This window comes from Sylvia atricapilla, chromosome 4 (genome assembly GCF_009819655.1).
Source record: "Sylvia atricapilla isolate bSylAtr1 chromosome 4, bSylAtr1.pri, whole genome shotgun sequence".
NCBI lineage: Eukaryota > Metazoa > Chordata > Aves > Passeriformes > Sylviidae > Sylvia > Sylvia atricapilla.
In genome coordinates, this window is record NC_089143.1 from 47,198,374 (window position 1) to 47,221,789 (window position 23,416).

Consider the following 23,416-nt stretch of genomic DNA (forward strand, 5'->3'; position numbering starts at 1 on the left):
CAGGATCTAGCTATGGAGTAAATGGCTACATATGGGAGATCACTAGAAAGCATGAAGGCTAAACTGAAAAGGGCCTGTTTCCCAGAGATGGCCTTAGATGCAATCCTCTCTGTGCAAGCACTCCTCTTCCAGAATAAAACTACCCAGTGTTGAACAAGTTAATATGAGCAGTGGCTTAGGCTGCCTTCTGCTGTGCTTTGAGGTAGTGGCTGTACACTGGAGAAAGCCTTAGAGAACAAAAATGGGAAAGATGTCATTTCAAGTCAGGCTGTGTTGACTCATAGGAGACATTCTGAAGGTTATGGATATATGTTAAGCAGGTATTAAATAGCTCTTGCTTTATAAATATCGTTTTCAAAAGCAAGTATCCTTCAGGCATCAGAGAATATAAGCATGTGAGTTAATTAGAGTCTGCATTTTCAAAGTGGCGGAACAACAGGATTTAGATCAGAAAAGCTGCAAGTAAGTTTGCTGGTGACGCGAAATCCAGTGACTTCTGTAAAACTTCCTGGCTTTGTGCCATGCTTTTTCTTCCCTCAGTGCTCTCTGCCTTCTGCAGCAGTGTCCCTGTGACTTGGTGGGTTGTGCTGTGTGTGGCCCCAGAGAGGAGTGGTGCAGTCGCTCCCCGTGGCTGTTGCACAGGTTCAGCGCTGATGGGGCCGTGTCACAGCAGTGCTCTGAGGCACTCAGCCATTTCTTTTGCAGAAAAAGCAGGCTGGCAGGAGAAAGAGCCAAACCACAGGCTAAACAGGCTCAGTGGAGCATTTCATGGCTTGCAAAGTGACCAGGCTAATCCTGGAAACCTGCAGCCTTTATCGTGACACCTGACACAGCAGCACAACCAGCCTCCTCTGATTTATCAGATTTCCATGCTCATGTCTCTGTCTTTCTAAACATGGCACAGATTTTTTCCTTTCTCAGGCTTAAGGACAGGGGGAGGGTGGGGGAAATGGAAAAAATGTACATTAAAGACTTCCCAAACGAGTAGAAAATGTAGAGGTCCCCCCTGCAAAAGGGTGGGGGCCCTCACACCAGGATGGTCCTCCAGGTTTTTGGGGCTGTGACTTTGTCTGCAGCGTGAGCAGCCTCGTGGTGCATTCAGAAACGCTTGCCTGACTAACATATTGCTTACATTTGCTGACTCACTCTTGCACTGCCTTTTCTTTCTTGTTCCCTGGATGTGTTGATTTTTATCTCTGTTACTAGGGCTGTGCCCCAGACACTATATAATCAGCGTGTTTGTGTTTGGCTCCTGTGTCGGTGGGAGGTATTTACATTTGGATACAAACGTTAATACCAATCACATGCAAGTGAATAACAGCAGTGAAGACCCCTGGCATGTGAAGGAGGGCAGGGACACTTTTGAGCAGGACCATCCCCAGCATCTCTGCCTGGCATTTCACACAACCCCTGCATTCGGTCTTGCTGTCTCTTCAAGCCCTGCTTCCTCAAACTGTTTTGGACAATGAATTTAAATTCAGAATCACAGAATATTCTGAGCTGAAATGGACCCACAAGAGTCATCAAGTCCAACTCTTCAATGAATGGCCTGTAGGCAGCTTCACGTTTTCACTTGCAGAAGACTAACACAGGCAGCCTGTGTCTGAAAGCACTTTCTGTGTGGGAGCTGTACAGGGGTATGGCTGAGAACCTCAGCAGAGCTTCTGGGTCCCCACTCTCCTGCTTTTCTAGAAGTATGGGTGATCAGAGGCCCTGCTTACCACCTGCCCTGGTTGTAGGTTGCATCTTGCTGCTCTTCACCAGCTGTGCTGCAGCAGCCCTGCATGCTCACAGCCCAGTGTGCTTTCCCACTTTGATCTCTCACCCAGAGCCATTAAGTGTCCATGTGTCTTGCTGCTTCAAAGAATGCCTGTTCTTGATACGCAATGTTCATATACTTCTGGAGGTACAGCTCATTTCTGACATGTATTTTCAAATACCAGTGATCCTGAGTGATGATCCTGAAATATTTGAGGGTCCGGGTTAGTATGCAAGGACATTATGTCTTCAAGTTCTTTCCCTTTAAATCCCAGGCTCCTAAACTTTTTGTATGAGTAGCACAGATGATTGCAACTATCTTGTCTTCTCAAGGGCTTCTAAATAAGCCCCCATTTATTTTTCTTGTCCAGCTTGTTTAGTTCTAGTTTGGAGCCCATCTCATTAAGTTGCCATCACATGATGCTTCTTTCTCTTGTTCTAATCAGATGATGTCCAGTGTATTCCCAGTAGTCCTCATGCAAGGACACTGCATGGCCAATTACCAAGGAGCTAATTAGTAGCTTCTTCCTCATGGTTCAAAGAGCATTATGTATGCATTCCCATGAGATCATACCACACAGCATCACCTTGCAGCAGCATTGCTGTAAACAAAACATGCTGTTTGCCTCTCTGCCTTCTCCTTCCTGCTCACCACTTCTGTGTCAGTCTAGGTGCGGACAGACAGTGCTCCCCAGCATCACCAAGAGGAATCTGGCTTCATGGTGCCTTCAAAACCATCCCTGTGTTGAAACTACAGCCTCTCTATGCTGGTTCTGCACATCAGCAGCTGAACAGAGCCAGGCTTCTGAGTGCCTGAATGCTTTGAGGAACTTCAGCCTGGAAAGGGCTGCCTTTTTGATTATTCTTAGGCATGATTGTTTTTCTCAAGTTAAACAGTATTTATAGGATTTCTTATTGCAGGTTTCAGTATTTCAGATTCAGTGAGATCAGTGATATTTAGCATTTGCAAACAGAAACTTCAGAAAAATCTTGGCATTTTTGATTGTGACTTTTCTAAGTGCTGGAGGGAGTTAACATGCAGCTTCTCTGATGTCTTCTGTTAGCTATTTCTTCGTAGTGGAAATGACTGTCAGCTTCTTGAATCAAACTCTGAAAAACCTCCAGGCATTTCAGTGGCAATGCTAAGGACTTGTGCCCAGCTTTACTCACTTTAAGATTTTCATTTTTGTCATTGATTCTGAATACAAAATGGACCAAGTATATATTCAAACAATATCAGGATAATGTGTGCTTATACACATATTTTTGTATGCTTGTTAATGCATTTTTCTCAATCCCATTGACAGCAGAATGAAGGCCACAGTCTGCTTTCACTTGGAGGGGCATGCAGTACCGCTGAAATCCACTGCCCCAGTGTAGAAATGGAGCCCTACCATCTGCCAGGGACTTACCCACACTACACTGAAGTGGGAATAAGCTTTGGAACACCTGCAGTACATTGATGATACCTTTGTGCGGGGCAATAAAGCAGAATAAGTTTTTGAAAAAGGGAATAAAATTGTCCAAATCTTTCTGAAAGCCACTTGTTTTTACTGAGTCTCAAAAGCAGTGCCTGACACATTGAACCTATACAGTGAGAACTAAATGATGAGCAGAGCTTTTGTTTTACATTAAATTTTCTCTATCCCAGCTTCCTCTGAATTTCTGTTATACTTACTGGCAAAGAGCATCTGGCATGACCTATTTGTAAGTCATACATTTAGATTTGTTTTGCCCAAGTGAACAGAAGCCAGTTCCAGAACAGACAATAATACGAGAGCTTTAAGAAAGATGCCTTATCTTTATCAGCTAGTGGTAGTGAGTATTCTGGCCAGGTCTGCTCTGCTGAAATATTTCTTCATTTCTATTGCCTAAGGTGAGCAGTAAGCTTTTTCTTCAGCGTGACATACTCTCACAAGACACTGTGAGCAGTGGTGCTGGAACAGATGAACTCTTCTCCACCTCCAAACTGCAGCACCTGCTCCCATTAACGTTTTATGTTCTTTTGTGCAGCTGGATGACAAATTTCTGGGATGAAAAGCTGTGTCAGTGCAGAGTTTAAAACTGAAAGCAGGACCTTGCCACCCAGCTTTCAAATCCCCTGTTTTAGAGAGCTGAGGGGAAGGCTTTGTTGCCTTACCAGAATTTCAAATAGGCTGTAAACTCTAAGCCTGCTCCCACCCTGGTTGGCCTCCAAACTGCTGACCCTTCAGCTTTGTGCCATATGTCTTCCTCAGCCCAAAATTGGCCACTTGGCTTTTTTTGTCAGATAGAGGTTTGTACCTCTGGAAGGTACTTTAGGCTGCAGACAGAGTCAAGGAAATATCCATATATTAGTTATATGGATAATTAGATCAGATTTTCCAGCTGTTTATTTTACAAGCATTTTGAGACATCTTAACGCAGAGGTTAAGTCCAAGTTGTTAATTTTAATGATTTTAATAGACTTCTAGCATTCCTGTTTAATCCAGTACTACTTATTGACCTACCTTCTATGTTGATACTTTTTAAAGCTTCAGGTTTGGCAGTTCTCTGAAAGAGTACTTGTATTTCCCAGATACTTGGATGAATTTCTTTCTGCTGCTGTTAACCAACATAGACTTCATATCTGCATTTGGACTAAAATGTAAAGCTATCTGCAGAAAGGAGCCTGATGCTATCATTGTAAGCGGCATCAATGGCTGATTTTGAAAATGGTGCCTGCCTGTATATGTCTGCCAGGCAGAGGCATTGGCTGGAAGACTGACTGAGAGAGAAAGAAAAAGATTTGGTTTGTTTCAAATGAGGCATAAAATATTTTACCAGCCAAGGAGGTCTGAGAAGCTGCCCAACAGACCATGCAACCTTGTTCACTGAAGTGAAGCCTAGCACAAGATGCTTTCAGCCCTCTTCAGCTTCCCTGGGAGAAACGTCCTGCTGGCTAGAGCACAACAGAATAGGTATCAACCACCACTTTTTTTCTGTGTTAGTTGAACATCTTTTCTTTAGGCTTAAAAGTGCTTCTCCACTAATTCAGTTTTCAGTTTCAAAGTTTCTAAACTACATTAGCATTTAATCTGCCTTCTACTAGCTGGCAATTTCTATCCTGATTTGCAGTGATTAAAAAGTAATCTAGATAGGATTTGGTGGCACTCCAGGATTCAGGTATTTTGATCTTTTAAGTCAGATTTTAAACTAAATACACATTACATCTACACCTTATTTAAAAAAAAAAAAATAGAATCAAAGTTTCATAAGGACTGTAGGTGGTTTTCTGATTTACTCATAATTGTATAACTGTAGCAATGCAATTAGGGTACTTTTCATTTGACAGGGGGCATCTTTTGTGGCTGATATCAGAAAAGTGTAAAAACAGTTGGTAAGTCATTACCTTTGGCTGCTACATTTTTGCTGTTGTGTTTCAGGAAGCAAACCCAGTACAAGCTTCCACAAATGCCATAGGATAAGTTTTTTCTGTAACATGAGGAACCATAAAAGAATGGTGACTCAAAAAGAGAAGAGCCTCTAGGCCATATAAATACCTGTTTCTCATACATTAGAGATTATTCCTTTGTGACTTCCCTAAATATTTTGTCAAGCTTTTCTGTTTCTTGTTTTCTTTAGTGTATGTTGGCACTACATGTCTGCTGACTTACTTTGGATCAGCCTTCATTGTTTAGTAACTTCAAGTAATGGGTGCACATTCTAGAATTAATTTATTTGACTGGTTTATGAGTATCCATCTCAGTGTTTGTTTACATCTGCTTGAGTCTCAAGCAGTGAGGATGTTGATACCCTACAGATGTATTGCAGGCATATTGCAGGTACTCGCACATGACAAATTTTGTTTAATTATGACAAATTACCAAGTGGGAGTGCTGATTGGGGTACGTGACGTGGACCTGTTGGAGTGAGTCCAAATGAGGCCACAAACATGATCAGAGGACTGAACACCTTTCCTGTGAAAACAGGTTGAAAGAGTTTGATCTATTTCATCCTGGAGAAGAGGAGGTTCTGGGGAGACCTTAGAGCATCTTTCCAGTACCTAAAGGGGGCTATGAGAGAGCTGGAGAGGGGCAGTTCACAAAGTCATTTAGTGACAGGACAAGGCATAATGGCTTTAAACTGAGTGTAGATTTAGATGGGATCTAAGAAAGAAATTCTTTACTGTGAGGGTGATGAGGCATTGGAACAGGTTGCCAAGAGAAGCTGCGGATGCTCCATCCCTGGAGGTGTTCAAGGCAGGTTGGATGGGGCTTTGAGTAAGGCAGTCTAGTGGAACATGTTCCTGCCTGCAGCAAGGAGGTTGGAAATAGATGATCTTTAAGGTCTCTTCCAACATAAGCCATCCTGTGATTCTATGCTTTTCCATAAATACACTGTAATTAGTATTCGTCTAAATTCTTGCAGGCTGCTTATTAGTTCATAAAGGGCTACACAGCACTTTCACTGGCTAAATTCAGTGAATAGGCATGTATGAAGAAATCCATCTAACCAAAGCTGTAGTCTTTGGTTCCTGGTGTCAGTCCTTTGTCTGTAAGGCTTTCATGACTTGCCTCTCACTTTTGCACGTTATTATTTGCTCAAGATATCTTTTAATCTTTGGCTTGTAAGCAGGAGCAATAAACACTTCTGTAATGTGTCAAGAGCTTTGTAGAGAGAGGAGTCTGTTGTGCCATTAGGTAACTGTTTAGTGAAATAACTTATCCCAGTAGACACTGAAATGCATTTAAATGGTAATCGTATTTCTAACGCAGGTTAGACAAATAACTGTATTTGGACTCCTCACCAAAGGTTAGTGTGTTATGCAGTAGGCTCCAGTCACACTAATGTCAGACATTGTTTTATCACCCTTGAGTATAAAATAGTGGCATCCTTGCATCATGCAGTGTCTCAATTTTATGGCACTGCTCAAAAGCAAATGTAGTGAGCATTGTTTCATAAAGACTTATTGCACCTGCAGTCACTGACACATGGGGATAACCCCTGTTTCCATTTCACTATGCATGGTTTATACTCTTGTGTTTTGTACATCATTGCATTTTACCTGGTACCCACCTGAACTGTGGTCCTGCATGAGATGGTAACCTTTCTCTCACTCTGGGAGCTGCTTCCAGTTCACCTCAGGGTGAAGGTGCAGCAAATCTGCATGCAAAAAGTGCAGGATTCAGGCCCCAGGCTTCAACTATATTTGAGTTTTTGAATATTGAAAATCCTTGATTTAGATTCTTCTTGATGTCCAGTAGTGAATGTGAACTAGGTCTAAAATTCCAACATGCTGTATATTTATAAGTTCATGTAAGTTCATTTTATTGAATTCAGAGAAGCTTTAAAGCCTTTCAGGGTTACTTTTTCCAAGTGAAATATAGAACGATGCTGCTACTGTTCTTTTGTATATGATTCTGTGACTTCCTCCATTATGTACAGTACATTTCTGGTATTACTTGGATATTCTAAGTCTGGTAAGAGGTTAATTTAGAAGACCTAATTCTCAAACTTCTGTAATTTTAGCAATGTGGTCTGGAATATATTAGCAGAGTTTTCAGCATTATAGATTTGTCATCTTCTGCAAATAGATTCGTAACTCAGAACCAAGTTTTAAGTCAAGTAAGTAGGAAATACAGTACCAAGTACAGACTTTGAGAATCAAAAAGTACAAAGGTTTAAGTAAAAAAAAAGCACAGGTTTTACTGAGATGTAATGTTCTTACCTTGCAGCAAAAGCTCTCTAGAGAAAGGTCCCTATTGTCCTTAGGTTATTCTCTAGAGTAATTTTTTTTTCTACTAACAGTTAATCTCTAATGCAATTGCTGTTGAGTTACAAAATAATTTTGCTTGAGACACCAAGGCTCTCTTATTTAGTGTTTCTTCTTTTTGCTCTCTATAGGTGGGACCTTAATGACTGTCCTATTATACAACAGATGTAGCAGACCAAATACAGGCACAGTAGTGTTTTGCCAATTTTCTGACAGATCAAATAAGGCAAAATCAGGTAGCCAAATTCCTGAGGGCATTGAAGCTTCAACGTGTGTTGTGTGGGAATCTGGGTGCTTTCCACTGGACTTCACATTGGAATTAACTATGGAGACAGACAGACTCTGTATTTAAATGGTGAGCTTTCAGACGTTGATGAAATGATATCTTAACATTTTCATAAGCTATTCCTCAGTAATAAAAGGTGATGCAGGAGCCTGCACAGGTTGGTGTGACTAGACTAGAGTGTCTGATACAGAATGACAATAATGCTGTTCCTTACTACCTATTAGAGGTATTATACTGTTCCTTACTACAGTAGAAGAATGATGGACAGCCCAAACTGCAAACTCATGTAGACACTGCATGCTCTTTCCTCATTCCCATGCTTGCAGAACTGTGCAGAGATCCATCTGTTCTCTGCACTTCAGTGTCTATGTGGGGAGAGAAAAATCACAGGTTTGCAATGTTTTTAGGCTCAGTCACAGTCTTCACAGAAGGCAGAATTTGAAGTCATTTTAGAAGATCATAATGAATGAATCAGCTAGCCCTGTACTTTTCAGTTGTTAGAATGATTACATAATTCTATATTAGATTTACTTCAATTCAGTGTAGTTTAGGCAGTTAAAATAGCAGGCAAATAAACAGGAAGACTGGAGAATGAGTCCAGGGAAAAAATATATCCCCAAAGCCTGGTCAGCATCTCAGAGGCTTAAAAATTTAGCTTATTTGCAAAGAACTTCAAGCTGCCGTTTCCTGTAAGGCCGAAAGGAATTATTTGTATTCTGTCTGATCTTTTTGCATCACTCCTTATGGCTCCAAAGTGTAAAGATGGCCAAACCTGAATTTGCTTAGTGGTTGGTAGAAAAGGGTTATGTATTTTTTAACCTCTTTCTTTCAGTCCAGGATAGAAACAAGTAGAAAGAAGAAGAGAAGAGCCTGTGAAGCATAGTCTGGACCTTTCTTTGCAGACCTAATTAACCTGGGGAGCCCCAAGTGCTCCCCAGGTTAATCAGGTCTGCAAAGAAAGGTCATTCTCAGCAATTATGGGGTTTGTCTTTATAGGGTCTATTCAGTGCTGGGCTGTGTAAACAGGAAACAATTTGAGAAGAAAACAGTGCTCTACTTCCATTGCATTTCCTGTGCAATGATGTGGGCAGAGCCATTTGGGAATTTCCCCTTAATTGCACCCTTGGGTTTGAGAGACGTGTTGATTGAGCTTCAACAAGACCCAAGTGCTGGGTCTTAGGTTTCATCCGCAACAACCCTGGGCAGTGCTAGAGACTGGGGGGAAGAGAGGTTGCAAAGTGGCCCTGTGGAAAATGACCTGGAGATCCTGGTCAACAGCCAGCTGAACATGAGGCAGCGTGTGCCCAGTGGCCAAGACCAATGGCATCCTGGCCTGTATCAGCAATAGTGTGGCCAGCAGGACCAGGGCAGTGATGAGGTCCTCAAGTGCTGTATACAGTTCTGGACCCCTCACTACAAGAGAGGTGTTAAGGTGCTAGAGTGAGTCCAGAGGAAGATGGTGAAGACTCTGGAGAGTTAAATCCTATGAGGAGCGGCTGAGGGAGCTGAGGTTATTTAGCCTGAAGAAAAGGAGGCTCAGGGGGACCTTCTTGCTCTCTTGTACAGTAATCTGAATAGAGGGTTCAGCCTCATGGAGGTTGGCCTCTTCTACCAGGCAACAAGTGACAGGACAAGAGGACCCTCATGCCATGGTGTAATTGGCACGGTGTTGTTCAAAGGTTGGACTTCATGATCCCAGAGGTTTTTTCCAACCTAACTGATTCTGTGATTCTATAGCTGATTTTACCTAACACACCTGCCCACACACACACACACACCTGCTTGGAAGTGATTAGGGCAAATTGCCTTGTGTAATGAATGGTGTTTCAGCTCAGTTTGCTATCTAAAAGAACTGGGGGCTAAAGTCAGTCCTCAGTTACGCAAGATGAGTTGCAGAGGAATTGTGATCCTCTTGCCAGCCGTGGGATGAAAAGAGCATGGTATGAGCTTGGCACCATCTTCCCTTCAGGCATTCCCAGAGAAATATCATCATGATTATGGCTTCCACTGGTTGCGGGTAGCCACACTGCGTGGTTGTGTTGTGGTTGACCTCCACTTTGGTCACACATGAAGTTGTGTGTGTTGCACAAATAGGCAGGCACAAATAGGGGCTTTCTGTTTGGTGCCATGTTGCTGTAGTAATAGTCATGGCATAACCTCAAATCAGAAGAGGAAGAGACCATCTGAGGCAGACAAATCCTTTGAAAGTTTAGTGAGTGCCAGTAAAATAAAACTGGGACCTCAGGGTATCCATAACCCCTTGAAAGTTCAAGGAAGTTGTGCATAATTAATAGCAGTAAGGAAAGCAGAGCAGCAGTTTAACATTGGTCTTGGCTTTGTTTTGGCAACTGCTTGGTTTGTCCGTTTTCTTGACTGAGAAGGAGCAAGACCAGAGGCAGGCTTCATTGCTATCAAACTCGACTCAGTGCCACTGGTGAGCTTTATCACTGTTGGAGATCTCAGAATTGTGTCATTCTTTCATTTGCCTTCAGGGATGCATTAGTTCTGAGGTATCAAAACAATGAATTTGGCTGCATATACACTGCAAGTTTCTAGAATTGACTAAGATCTTTCCAGATCTTTCTAGTGCTGATTCAGAAGAAGGTGCAAGCAGTTCTTCTCAATCCTGCTCTAAATCTGCAATTAAAAATTATAGGGGTTTGTGATACTTGCTGGATTATTCATTTGGATTATGCAGAATATGTAGCTGTGCTGTAGGGATGGATGCACGCATACACGTAAACTTCTGAAAGGCAATTTTAATGGAGAAACAATGAAATGACACAGTATGAGGTTTACTGCCAAAAATACTTTAAGCCACAGAAAGGTAAATAAAAAATAAATACGTGGTCAAACTTAAAGTCAATTCTTTTATATTTGTTTGGTTTTTTGGCTGGCTGGTGATACATGCAGTGTTTGGTAAGACGATTCTTCTTGGTGTGATTGAGGTAAAGATCACTGGTTGGATTAGAAGTTTGGCTTCTGCCCCCTAAATTTTAATTTAAAAAAAAATTATGATCCTCCAACATGAAATATGAGATTGGATTGATAAAATATCCATAGCTATAGAAAATAATACCTTTTGAATCTAAGCACATGTTGCAGATTTATGCTTTTTATACAGTTGTATTTGGAGGGGTGATATTTAAATTACAGCCTGGATTAATTACAAGAAAACAAACAATTACATTCATGCATCTAATGTTTTGGAAGTTCAGTTTCTTAAATGTATTTGCTGAATAAATATCACCTTTCTGGAACTTGCACAACCGGGTGATTTGTTCACTTGCACAATCCAGGGTGATTCAAACAAGGCAAGAGGACAAAGATAAACTTCATTTTGTAATAACAATGCCAAAGGCATTTATTTTTGTGCAATTAAAATTTCACCTGAAAATTGCATAGTGAGTTGGTTGCAAAGCATTTCCTTTGATTCTTCAGCCATCATATCCCAAGAAAGATAATGTAAAAAGTGTTAAATGAGAGCTGAGCTGCACTTTGTTTGGAGCTCTTCTGGGCCAAGGTGCTTACTTCTGATGAGGCAGTGGTTAAGGTCTCAAGTGGTGCTTTTAGTTGTAGCCATTCTAAGTTTGCCTGCTTTCATATTTCTTCCCAAGGGCTGAGAATGACCTCCAGTGAAGCATTTGTGGGTAGCTTAACCATTTTGCAGTTAGCCTTGTGCCTCTCAGCCTCTGAGTGCTTTGGCATTTGTTTTTTATAGCAAGAAGGAGGAAATCTCATCTTTTCTTGACTGTTTTTAATCTTTGGTGGAGTGCCTTATAGAGAAATCAGGCACACACAGCCCATGTTTAATGGTACATCCAATGTGCTTGGGGTCCTCTGATTTCAAACAACTCTTTTAGAGGTTGTGCCAGTGCATCCGCTGTTGTTGTAGACGGGTCAGGTTTTTCCTTCCACAGAAGGTGCTCAAGTCAATGTCCAAAGAGACAAGCATGCAATAAAGTCAAAAAATTGTTTTGGATATTGAAAAATAAATTATGTGTTGACAGTATTGCAAAGATCGAGAAGTTGTGAAAGAGTGTTCAGATGATTCAAGGGCCACAGAGGATGCCCTCTGAGGTAAAATTTAAGCGTTTATCTGATCATTTTATCTAAAATTGTCATGTTAGCACCAGAAAAGAAAGAGAATACTGAGCACTGAAGAGTCCTTCCATCTTGTAAAGGGAGGATGAACAAGGGTCTGTGCCTGAGAAGTGAAGCCCTATGCACAGCGTTTGTGGCTGGTAATGAGCTTCATTGTGCATTGGAACAAATTAGTAACCTCCATAAGGAGACTACTATAAAATGTTTTGGCACCTAGGAAAATTTTGTGCTTTCCTTAAGTGTTTCCTGTCAGTTCTTCTTGTGATAGGCACATCTTAAGAAAAGGCAGATATTCTTGTAAGTCCCTAGGAAGAAGCTTTTCATGTAGAGTTTCTGGAATTTTGGTAGTGAAACAAGGTTCAGAAATTGTGTTACTTTAACTGCCATACACTGTTCTTCATTTTTACCATTTCATGTGTTGCCAGTGTTGATGATGGCATTCTGGGACATAAAGCTCATTGTCACATTTGTTGTCAAATAAACAGCTGCTAGAGGTGAGATGCATACTCTTCTTTACTCTTGCTCACTGTTGTTCACAGGATCAATTTGAATATATGTTCAGTCTGTAACCTGTATAGTTTTATAACGTTAGTTTTATTTATTTATTGCTGTAGATGTAATAATATTTAGAGACACCATTGCCTTTCATTTTCCACTGGATTATCACATTTGTTTGATGACCAAATTATACTAAAAATACTGATGCCACTGAGCTTTGGTAGGGGTAGCAAACCATTTTTTTTGTCTGAAAAGGAGAAGTGTTTGCAGTGAGTAAAGCCAGAGGATGACAGAATTTTTGATCAAATACTGCTGCTCAGAGCTGTCACTTGGGCTTCAGAAACCAAATTTTCAGATAAAATATAACTAAATACTTGGAAAAAATTATTAAACCCTTGTGAATTAAGTTTGCATCAACGTGTTGTTTTCTGCTCCATTTCTTGAACTGAATTGAATACTGCCAATTTTTTTTTTTTTTAACCATAAGGCACTAGTTCTGAGAGTTTAATGATAACAATTTAAAAGCATTGTTTGCTGATTCCTTTGTGGGCAAACACAAAAGAAGTAGACTGGGGATGTCACATCTGCACTGCCTGCCGTCACAGGTGTGATGGGCTGGGTCTGAGAAAGCAGTTTTGGGATTTGTTCGAATTAAATTCCCTCTCCTCCCCATACATCCCAATATCAGTATGCACAGGGTATGTATATAGGGTGTGTGTTGGTGTTGCTTTTGCACAGTGCAAGAGACCCAGATGTTCCAGATAGTATGTTTTGCAAGCTTGTCTTTCCTAAATGTTTGTGTTAATAAATAACCCACTATTGGTCGCTTCTGGAGCAGAGGCAGGACAGCTGATGGTGGGCAGCAGACAGGAGCCTGTCTCTTATGTAAAAGACATTTCGCCAGTCCAGCCGAGCTCCAGGCAGTCCCTGGGAGTGCTCTGCTCTAGCAGCAAGTGACCTCGTGCTCTCTGCAGGGACACAGTGACTCAGGAGCAGACAGATCCCATACAGACACCGTAGTGCTGATTGCGGAGTGCTCAAACACAGCAGCCAGCAGGGATTTGAACAGGGTCTGCGCTTGAGAAAATGAATCGGAGGCAATGAAAAAAAACACCGTAAATGGCCGGAAATTTTAAAAAAAACAAAACCCAGCAACCAAAAGCAAACCCCACACAACAACCGTAATGCACTGATCTGCTTATTGAGATATGTGTGTGCCTTTTGTGCTTCTTTCTCTCTTTCTAGTAATCTCCACTGTTACTTGGTATGTCTGATCTTTGAAAGACTAGGATTGTTTTTTATGAAGAAACTAACAAAGGCACTATGTCAATTAGTCAATTGTTGTGGAACCAGGCTGCTTATTTTAGTTTATTGTAGGAGTAAAATATGCAGTTAGGTCAGCAGAGACTAGCTAAGCCTTGTAAAGCTGCTTATGTTGTATTAGAGAACCTGTAAAGTAAGGGGAGGCTCATTATTTCTTCTTCAAAGTTATTTCAGGAATGTCACTGGGAAATGCAGAAGATCCCACTTTAGAAGAATCCCAATACTTGAAAAAAAGAAATTATCATTGCAAACAATGAAAAGATCTGTCAGTAGTACAACAGTGCCATACCTTGCTGTTTGAGCAAAAATATAAATACAGAAGAAAGTGCCCCATTTCTAGAGAATCAAAGCTTTGTGCTCAAACAGTGCTGTTAAAAGTGCACATTCTTCCTGTCAAGTCTCTGAATTCAGACAGATTTGGTTTTGCTACATTGAGATAATTCTTCTGTTGCCCTTGCCTTTTAATATCAATATGTTTTGGAAGCTGCCATCCAATCTGTTTAGAATAACTATTAAAGTCAAAAAACAAATCATTCGAATGTGGCTGTAGTTAAGATGACAGCACTGACTGATGGTGTGGCTTCCTAGAGTAAAGCACTAGCCACTCATCAAGACACTGTAGTGTGTCAAAGGCTCTTTTGGTTGATGCCTTTTTTAGTGCTGAAGGTTTTACCTAGGAAGGTTGTCTGTGTGCAAGCAGGTGTTTGTGCAAGGACGGCAGAGGTGACTCCATGTCCCAGCTGGAGATGAGCAAGTGAAAGCAACAGAGCAGCTGGGTTGTTACTGAAGAGTGCATGTGAAAGCCATGTTTGTTTATGTGGTGTCGAATTGGGAGGGTTCTTAACTAACTGAAGAATTATTTGTTTGAATCTTAACAGATGACAGTCATTACTCTGCTGCAATATTTTGTGAAATCTGGGAATGGTGGGAAAAGACTGGGCCAGTAGTTATGGAGTTAAGGCTGCACTATGTAATGTGAAAATTTCCCTTTGAGATGTGTAAGAAGTGAGACGCTTAGTCTTGGGTATCTACTGTGTCTCAAGGTTTTCAAAGTGACTAATAGTTATAATATCTCCCTGGGAGTTTCCTGGTCAGAAACACCTTATGAGAGTCTGCTCTGAAAACCAGACTGCCAAGATCTTGGCCACAAGCATTTACAGTCACTATCCCCTGTGATGTGTAAGACAATACTGCTCAAAAAGTTGTTCTTGGTTCTTTCATGTATTGCCAATTGCTGAGCCTCAGTCAAAAATACGTAAATGTAAATATATGACAGTTTCCCAGTTAGATCAGTGACTGGTTTTTACCCAAGCTGCAATCGTTTTTCTTTTTAAAACAAGTAAGCTAGAATTACTATCCTATAGGATATGAATAAATGCTAAGTATTGATCATTATTCTTTAAAAATTCATGGGATAACAGTGCCCTGCAAGCACTTAGTTTATCCTACATCTGCACGCATGGACATTGGAAGGCCATAACCTATAACTCCATTTGAAAGAGTGCTCTGATCATAGTGCCAAATCCACAGCAGACTGGGTGCCACTCAGCAGTTCTAATTTCATTTTCCATGGCCAAAACAATGGTGAGGGTTTGTGAGATCCCCCACCAGTAATCTCTTGCAGAAGATAATCCAGTCCAAATAAAACTCTTCTTAGGAGACTAAAGAAGGGGAAAGCTGAGGTAAGCTAGGGGATTGCATTTATTGCATACATTGCCTATTTTGTCAAAATCAGTGCTTGGGGAGGGTGCTTGTTCAGGATTCGTTGTGTGTCTGTTGTGACTCCACATAAAAGCAAGAGTTAGGGACATGGTGCTGGAGGTATCATCCTGTCAGTGAGACACATAAACTTGGTCAAGCCTGTGTGCAGTCATAAGAGAAGGGTTGCCAGCTTGAGTGTTTAGAATTTCTGTTTGAGTAATTATGTTGTGCCTATCCGTCCTAAAGTTCCCCATGAAAATCTAATAAGTCCCTATTCATTTAAGTCCTTGAGCAAATAATTTTGTAGCTTGTCCATGTCACATTTTACTGTTTGTGAAGAGGTAGCAATATATTTTAAGGCTTGCACTGGAATGCTGTCAGGGTGATTTTTTAAATTTTGGTATGTGCTTATGTATGGGCTGAATTGTATCAGTACCAAACAGAAGAGTATAAATTTTTAAAGGAGTGGATACAGTATGTGTTGGCTACTGCTGAAAGTGGTGTGTATTTTGGTTTGCTGACTGACAAGAGGGCACAATATACCAGGATTAACATGGTTCACATCACTAAATGCACTTCTGAACTTAGTGAGTGACCAGCTAAACCTTAGACATAGTATGGTTTTTTCTGGGTTTAGTATTTATTTATTTTTCCTGTTCTCTTCACAAGTGTACTAAAAGCAAACAAACTGTGCCAGTGAGTCACAGAGCAGCACAAAAAATCTGCAAGCTTTTTCAACTCCAGTTATTTCTCTTTCGCCTTCATTGAATGCATTGCTGGTGAAAGATGCTGGGTAAACAGTCCTACTGTCTTAAATTTTCTGAACCACAGTTGTGTAAAAGCAGCAGTGATCTTGTTCAGCTTTGTGTTTCTGCTGAGAGGAAATGATAAGGCTGTTTCTTACTAAGCATGGGCTTAGTGCTACCAGTTCGTCTCTTGCAGATTATCAAATAGTCTTCAGGTAGTAATGACCTTTGGTCGTGGTGGACATGGGCCAGATCTAAACTAGCAAACTGTAAAAGGATCTATATCCCATTACCAAGCTACTATCTGGTCTTACTCATTAACATTTTAGTGGCAAAAGTTCAAATGAGTTATTTCATTAATAGTCATGAAACTAATTACATTGAAGTGCATCTGTCAGTGGTAAAGACAACTGATTTCTGTGCATCTGAATAAATTCAGTGTCTGTTAGGAAATTATATTCTGCTTCTAAATGAGAGAAATACATTGCAAATCATAAAGATGTATTAAAAAGGAGGAGGTAGATGTGTCCTACATATGATGCGCTTGATGCTGCAGTTTCCTAATGCAGTCAGTTAATGAAGTGAATAATCAGAGGTGCACTTGAGTAGAGACAGGGTCTTGGGCAATATCTCGTGCCTTATTTTTTCCCACAGACACCAAAAAGTCTGCAAGATATGAAAGGTTATGGGGCAGGAGGATTGTCACTGACTTGGGTAAAACCAAATGCACCCCAGTATCAAGACTAGTTTGGGTATATGGAAACCTAAGTATAATGAGAGTGTGTCAAGGAGGAGAGAGAAAAGGGAGGAAGTCTTAAAGTCTGTTCCTGCTGAGTTTTGCCATTGGCATCATTCCACCACAGAAGAGACTCAAAAGCACAGGTAAGACTGTGGCCAAGCCTATTTTTGTGACAGAGTCTTCTGTCTGTAAAATGGCACTGGCCTGTTCTGGACTGAGGTAAAAAAAGTGTCTGAGAAGAACACGAGCAGTAATGAGATTATGCAGGCATTTGAAGTAGATGAACCACTTTATATAGTACTTATGGCCTGAAGTCAGCTGCGTTTACCGATAGTCCACTGTTAGAGCACATACTGTATATGGGTAGTTGTCACTGTGAATCTGTCCATATTAACATGTCTTTATGTATCTCATAATGCTGTGGCATTTTGCACAGGTATGAAAACGAGCAGAAGAGGATAGTTTTCCCTCTGGGCTTTATTATCTCTGATATTTGTGTTGTAAGTAGGCTCCAGCAAACAGTTGTGTTCCAGGACATTGCAGGAGGTGAGGGTCTCCAAAGTTTTAAGAAGATGATGCAGACATAGAAAATATAATTACATATTTATTTTACCTCTAGATAACTAAACTGAGATACTTAAGTGACCTACAGTGAAGTTCATGAGGTGGTTCTTTGATGTGTAATATACATGTTGCATCCAGTGAGCTATTGTAAACCAAAGATGAAACTCAGTTACTTTTGTTCCTAATAAGTTCTGATTTTATTTGTGTTCCTCAGACATACTCTAGAGAAACCTGCAATAGAATATGTGTACAATAAGATGCAGTTGTACTATGCAGATTCACAAGGCAGACTACCTGGCACCATTGCAAATTACGGTCTTGTAGCATTGCCACAAATGCCAATGAAATGAACCATAATGGGGTCAGCTGGGTTGTACAGGCCAAAAATTAATAGAAAGAGAGAAACTAGGTTATTTCTTTAGTAGGGTGCAACTTGCTCCTACTTTCTATGGAATGTTCTTCAGCAGCCTGGGGACGTCCAGTTTTTCTTGGGCAGAAGTTAAGCTGTAGTGGGACCAGGGATGATGCGACCTGTATGCAGTGAGTGGGAGTCTCGCAGGGAAGCAGAAAGCCAAGCCTGCTTTGATGTCTATCCCCTTCTGGCTCCCAGCTAATGCCTGTTGTAAGGATACAGAGGCTGTAAATGGCTTGAATTGGCTCCAAATGGTGACCACAGCAGGAGCATGGTTAGATGTGTCGTTCCGCCCTTGAGATACCTTTGTTTAACCCACTCTTCAAAGCTGGGCCGCGTGAATTTTTTAGATGAGGAATAGCTTTTTGAATTGTTTCTTTTTAACTTACTATGCAATATAGATATAGTCAACACACCCATAATAGGGAGTGGTAATCTTGCCAATCCAGTCACAAAAGAATAAAAGAATAAAACACTTCAGAGGTACTGCAAGTAACCCAGGGAAGGGGAATAGATGTTCAGCACACTTTTGTCTGTGAATGAGTCACATAGAAAGAGAGATCCCTGAAAGCTGATCAGTCCGTTAAGAAAGTTTGCTTATCAATAAAAAGCATTGGGTAGGGACTTGGGGGACTAAGAAATAAAATAAGATTGCTAAAGCTCTTGAGTTTTGCTGTCTGACTAGGGATGTTAAATGACAGAAACAGGGTCCACCAATTAATATGCATTTTTTTCAAAGTGCTCTGAAATTTTAAGGAATTTTCCATTAATGCCTCTAAGCTTGGACCAGACCTAAGTGTTTCTCTGGCAGTAAGAGAGAGGTGAAATCTCTTCTGGCTTCTGTGCAGTTTCACCACCACATACTTTGGCAGTGTTTGGCATCCTCTGTCTGTTATTTCCCACTGGGGCTGTGCAGATAAAAAGGACAGGATACAAATGTGTTTGTTCTTTGACAGGCAGTAGAGCTGCTTTGCCTGCAGCATTTATGTTTGGCTTGGAGTTGCTGAGTTGTGTTTCTCAGCCATAGAAATAGGTGCTTTCTGCCAGCTTATGCCCTAAGCAAGGGTTATTCCCTACCCTCCCTGCCCAGTAAGTTGCACTAACTTAGCAGTGTGTCCAAAGAAGGGCAGTGAAGCTGGTGATGGGTCTAGAGGGTAAGTCCCATGAGGAGAGGCTGAGGGAGCTGGGGTTGTGTAGCCTGGAGAAAAGGAGGCTCAGGAGTGACTTATCACACTTTACAACCATGTGAAAGGAGGTTGCAGTGAGTTGTGGGGTGGTCTTTTTTCACAGAATGGTTTGTTTTGAAAGGGACCCTGGGACATCATCTAGCCCAGCCTCCCTGCTCGAGCAGGGTCCCTTAGCACATGTTGCTCAGGGCTATGTCCAGATGGTTTTTTTGAATATCTCCAGAGAAGAAACTTTAAAACCTCGCTGGGCAACCTGCTCCAGTGCTAAGTTACCTTGATAGTAAAAAAATTCTTTCTCAGATGGAACTTCCTGTGTTCCAGTTTCTACCCATTGCCTCTCATTCTGCTGCTTGGCACCACCAAAAGGAATCTAGCTCTAATCTCTTTACATCCTTCTCAAGTAACAGGTGATGGGACGAGAAGAAATGGCCTCAAGTTGCACCAGGAGAGGTTTAGATTGAATATTAGGGAAAATTTCTTCACAGGAAGGGTTGACAGGCACTGGAGCAGGCTGCCCAGGGGGTAGTTGAGTTGCTGTCCTTGGAGGTTTTAAGAGTCATGTAGATGTCACACTTTGGGACATGGTTTAGAGGAGAACTTGGCAGTGGTGGGTTAATGGTTGGACTCGATGATTTAAAAAGTCTTTTCTGACCTCAAAGGTTCTATGATTCTATTTTTTCTTGATACATGCATGGTTCCAGCTGGAGAATTATGTGGAAAAGCACGTTTAGCACTGGGAGCAAACACCAGCTTGGCAGCCCTTTGTCCAGCCTTGCAGGTTGATCAGTGCAGGTCTCTCTACATCACCTCAGCCGTGACCTGGGCTGACCTGAGCTGAAGTGAGAGAGTGACTCAGTTAATTCCCTGTCAGCCCTTTTGGCGTCGGCTGCCACAATGGCTGAGCTGCCAAGTGCTGTCAGTGCAGTGCCAGGCTGTCTTTAAGGATGTCCCTTGGGAAGGGGGATGAAACTACAAAAGACTTGTCAACATCAGTTGGTAAAAACTTCCAAGACTTACCAAGCCTCGAGCTCAGATAAATATTGTTATCACTAAGACCCAGGCACATGTTACTCAGGGCTTTCTCTCTCCTTTCTGCACCCACAGTGTAGGGCCAAAACATTAAATCTTTATCCTCTTTCTGTTCTGTGGTGATGCATAACAAATGGCACTGATACAAACCAAGGCAGACAAAAAAACATGCTCTTACTACAAGTGATATGTTTGCTAGGAGTGGGCTAGCAAATATTTTACTGTTTAGTTCCCAGGAACACAGTGTTGTCAGCCCAGTCAGTGCACTGATGCAGCAAAGCATTTCGGAAAAACAAATAAAAAGAAGGAAGAATCTGTGCATGGGTAGTGCTCAGTGAGCTTTTTTGAGTAAGGGGTTTAAACATTTGGCTCTGAGTTGCCTTCTAAACTGGAGTTGCCTTTAAACTGTTTGTGTAGCTGCAGGATGTGGAGTGTTGAGCAAAGCTGGGCTTGGCTTGGGGAAGTGTGGAGCCTGTTCACTGGTAAATTGTAGTTCTTCACCGTTCTGCTGTGAGGGAGGCAAGCACATGGGGGAAAGGAAGCACAGGCCAGTAAAAGATTACATTTCTGCTATGAGTCATCCCCAAAGGAATCTTAATGTTAATTTATTAGTTTTGGGTTGAGCTGCCAGCTATTATCAATGCAGCCAAACCCCCTGGGTCTACAGAGAACTGCGCTGAAGGCAGGCTTGATATCATGACAGGGACCACTTCAGGATATCCTTGCTGATCCCACTGCCACTGCAGCCACTCCCACCCATCTCAAGGTCCAGAGTAATAAGATTTTCTCAAGCCTCATCCTAGGTCCTGGTCTCTGTGTCTGAGTGGTTTAGCCAGCACTTGTCTTCAGGGGCCCAGGAGATAGAGACCATCCTTTGTCACTGGGCTAAAAGGATGCAGAAGATGATGTAGCAGGTGGGCTGGGCTGACAGTCACTATATGGCTATGCAAGGGGAGATCTTTATGTCTCTTAATGCTTGCAAACTTACTTATCCTTTCCTTCTTTCCTTCTCTAGATTTCCGTTCCTTGCTGATAGCTCTGCAGCTCTCCTAGGTATGTGTTTGTAGGAAGTTTCCTGCCCATAGAATGGATGACTGTGTATCATTTTTATGCTGTTGTGCTGTGCAGGAGTCTCAGTCAGAGTTTCACTGTGTACATCTTGCTCAACAAGTCCCAGCCTTGCAGACTGGGGGATTTGTGTTGGCACTGCAAGTGCTGGAAGGCAAGGGAGAAGCTTTTGCAAATTAAAGGTGTTAGGCTTGCGTGCTTCTGTTTGCAGAAAGAGTCTGTTGTAGGGTAGAGGTGAGACTTGTCTGCCACCATTATGCATCACACCCAGCTGTACCCAGCACCACCAAGCTTTTCCTCTCCTCGTCTGTGTGCCCAGTGATCGCTTTCAGCACAGTCATACAGGAAGTGATGGGGTGCGGGTGGGAGTGCCCAAGCCCAGTTTAATTCTGTAAGGAGCCTGAAGGGTCATGCAGCCCATCACCTAGTCTTTAATGATTTTTTTCCCCCAAACTTGCCAAGCCCCATCTTTGAAGCAGACAGACTTTTTTTGCACTTGGAAAGCAGAGTCTCCCATAGTCTGGGTGTCCTAATGCCTGGGAGTCGTTTTCCTGCCTACACTCAGTGGTGGCTGGCGTCTGTGGGTTTGTTCTGCTGCCAAGAAAACTGAAGCGATTATATACCTTCCTCACCTTCCCTCTTGCATGAGAGCAAACTCAACCTGCCAGTGTTTTTTAATAGACGTGAAGCAGGGAAGAATTGTGTGAACCTATGTAAAGCATCAAAAGATAATAAAAAAATTAAAGCATGTGTGCTAAGTGCAGGCTGAGGAGCAAGATAATCCTTCAGACCTTGTGAGATCAGCCACCCGCTGTTTCTGTTGTGATAGATTTGCCCTGCCTGCGTGCTAGAAACTGTTTCTCACTGTTATTTTGTTAGTGTTTACCATTTAATATGAATGCAGAAATCCTCAGTCATTTAAGATGCTTGCTTGTTCCCCTCTCCATCCTGAACTAGAGAAGGCTGAAAAGTAAGACTGTACTTAAGCAGAGGCAGCAAAACCTTTTCCTAGTATTAAAAAGAGAAATGGATTACAAAGGCAGCTGTATTGTTTGTTTGTTTTTTTCTTCTAATGCAGAAAAGCATGTTTCCTTTTCATTTGTTAATTACAAAAGAAAATTCACCAAGGAGAGTCTTGTTAAACAAGTCTGGCATTGAGCAGGGAAAGAAAGCAAAGAAAAGGACCTGCCTTCACTCTGTAGCTGCTTGATCCAACACACAGCCATGACCTGAATTTAGTTTCCTTCAGCTTTTTGTTTCCACATTTTTCCTCCAGTTTTTTTGGCCTAGTATTGACAGCTCCAGGAAGGATGACAGAGCCCTGTATTTTGCCCCCAGGCACCACATGGAAATGATGATTTAGAAATTGAATCGTCAGGTATGGACTTATTTCATGCGACACACACTTGCAGCCCAGGGAGCCACAGGAGCAGTGATGTGTGCCCATTGCTGGCAGGCAGCTGCAGGGACTTTAATTTCCCAACCTTCTCCCTGCCTGTCTGGCTTCCTCTTCCTCAGACCCGTCAGAGGCAAGTATTTCCCCAGCCCATTTTACCTCTCCGTAAAATGTTTAATTTGGGGGAAGCAGAGATATTTTTTCCAGACAGACTAAAAGGCAGTGGGTCTGGGAGCATTTGGGATGAGCTCCCTTGCAGGATGCTGACCTGAAATCAGGGAAACATCTCATAATGAGCTTTTGACTAGTGAAAGGAAAGAACTGCAGCTCTAGATCTGAAACTCTGTCCCCAGAGATACCATTCAGAAAGCTCACAAAGTTTGCTGGAAAACTAACTAAATAGCAAAGGAGCCTTTGTTTTGTGAAGGAGCCCTGGTCCTGGTCATTTTGTGGAGCTTTGGATGCAGAGAGTTTTCCAGGACTGCTCACTCTCTCCAAAGTGCATTAGCATACAAGAATAAGCCATGAGGGGACATCAAGACATTGTTCTGTCACTTTCCAGTTACATTAGTTGCAGGATGAGGTTTATATTGGCTGCAGGATTAGGTTTTGTACCAGGATTTTCACATTTTCACTTTGGCTGCAGGACATATGCCGGAAGGGTACTTAATGTTCCACCCCATATAGTTTAAACAACTCTGTGGTTTAAAATGCTTCGGTGTACAATGGTGAGGAAGAGAAGCAGCTGCTTGAGAATATTTTTGCACCGTTGCTCTTTTGGATCAGTGCAGCCACTAAATTCACACAGACACATTACCAGCTTTTTCTTGGTCTGAAGGAGCTCCCAAACCATTGCTTATTAACACATCCT

General features: G+C 41.8%; 1 protein-coding gene and 1 long non-coding RNA gene across 5 annotated transcripts in view; both read left to right on the forward strand.

Moving 5' to 3' along the window:
- The window catches only part of ELOVL6 (ELOVL fatty acid elongase 6), a 75,598-nt gene that overhangs the window by 12,775 nt on the left and 39,407 nt on the right, over window positions 1-23,416 (forward strand). Inside the window, exon 1 of one of the 4 annotated variants that reach the window (XM_066317822.1) lies at window positions 1,237-1,637. The exons of 2 other annotated variants lie outside the window; for them this stretch is intronic. Coding sequence is in view for 1 of the 2 variants with exons in the window: in XM_066317820.1 (XP_066173917.1) it covers window positions 4,633-4,697 (65 nt within the window). In the remaining variant the exon portion in view is untranslated. Of the gene's footprint in view, window positions 1-1,236; window positions 1,638-4,390; window positions 4,698-23,416 lie in introns of those variants that run through there. One more of the 4 variants, XM_066317820.1, reaches the window with a different exon arrangement.
- On the forward strand, window positions 1,738-3,297 carry LOC136360513 (uncharacterized). The gene is made up of 2 exons (XR_010743467.1): window positions 1,738-1,982; window positions 3,066-3,297. It is a non-coding gene; the product is annotated as an uncharacterized lncRNA (long non-coding RNA).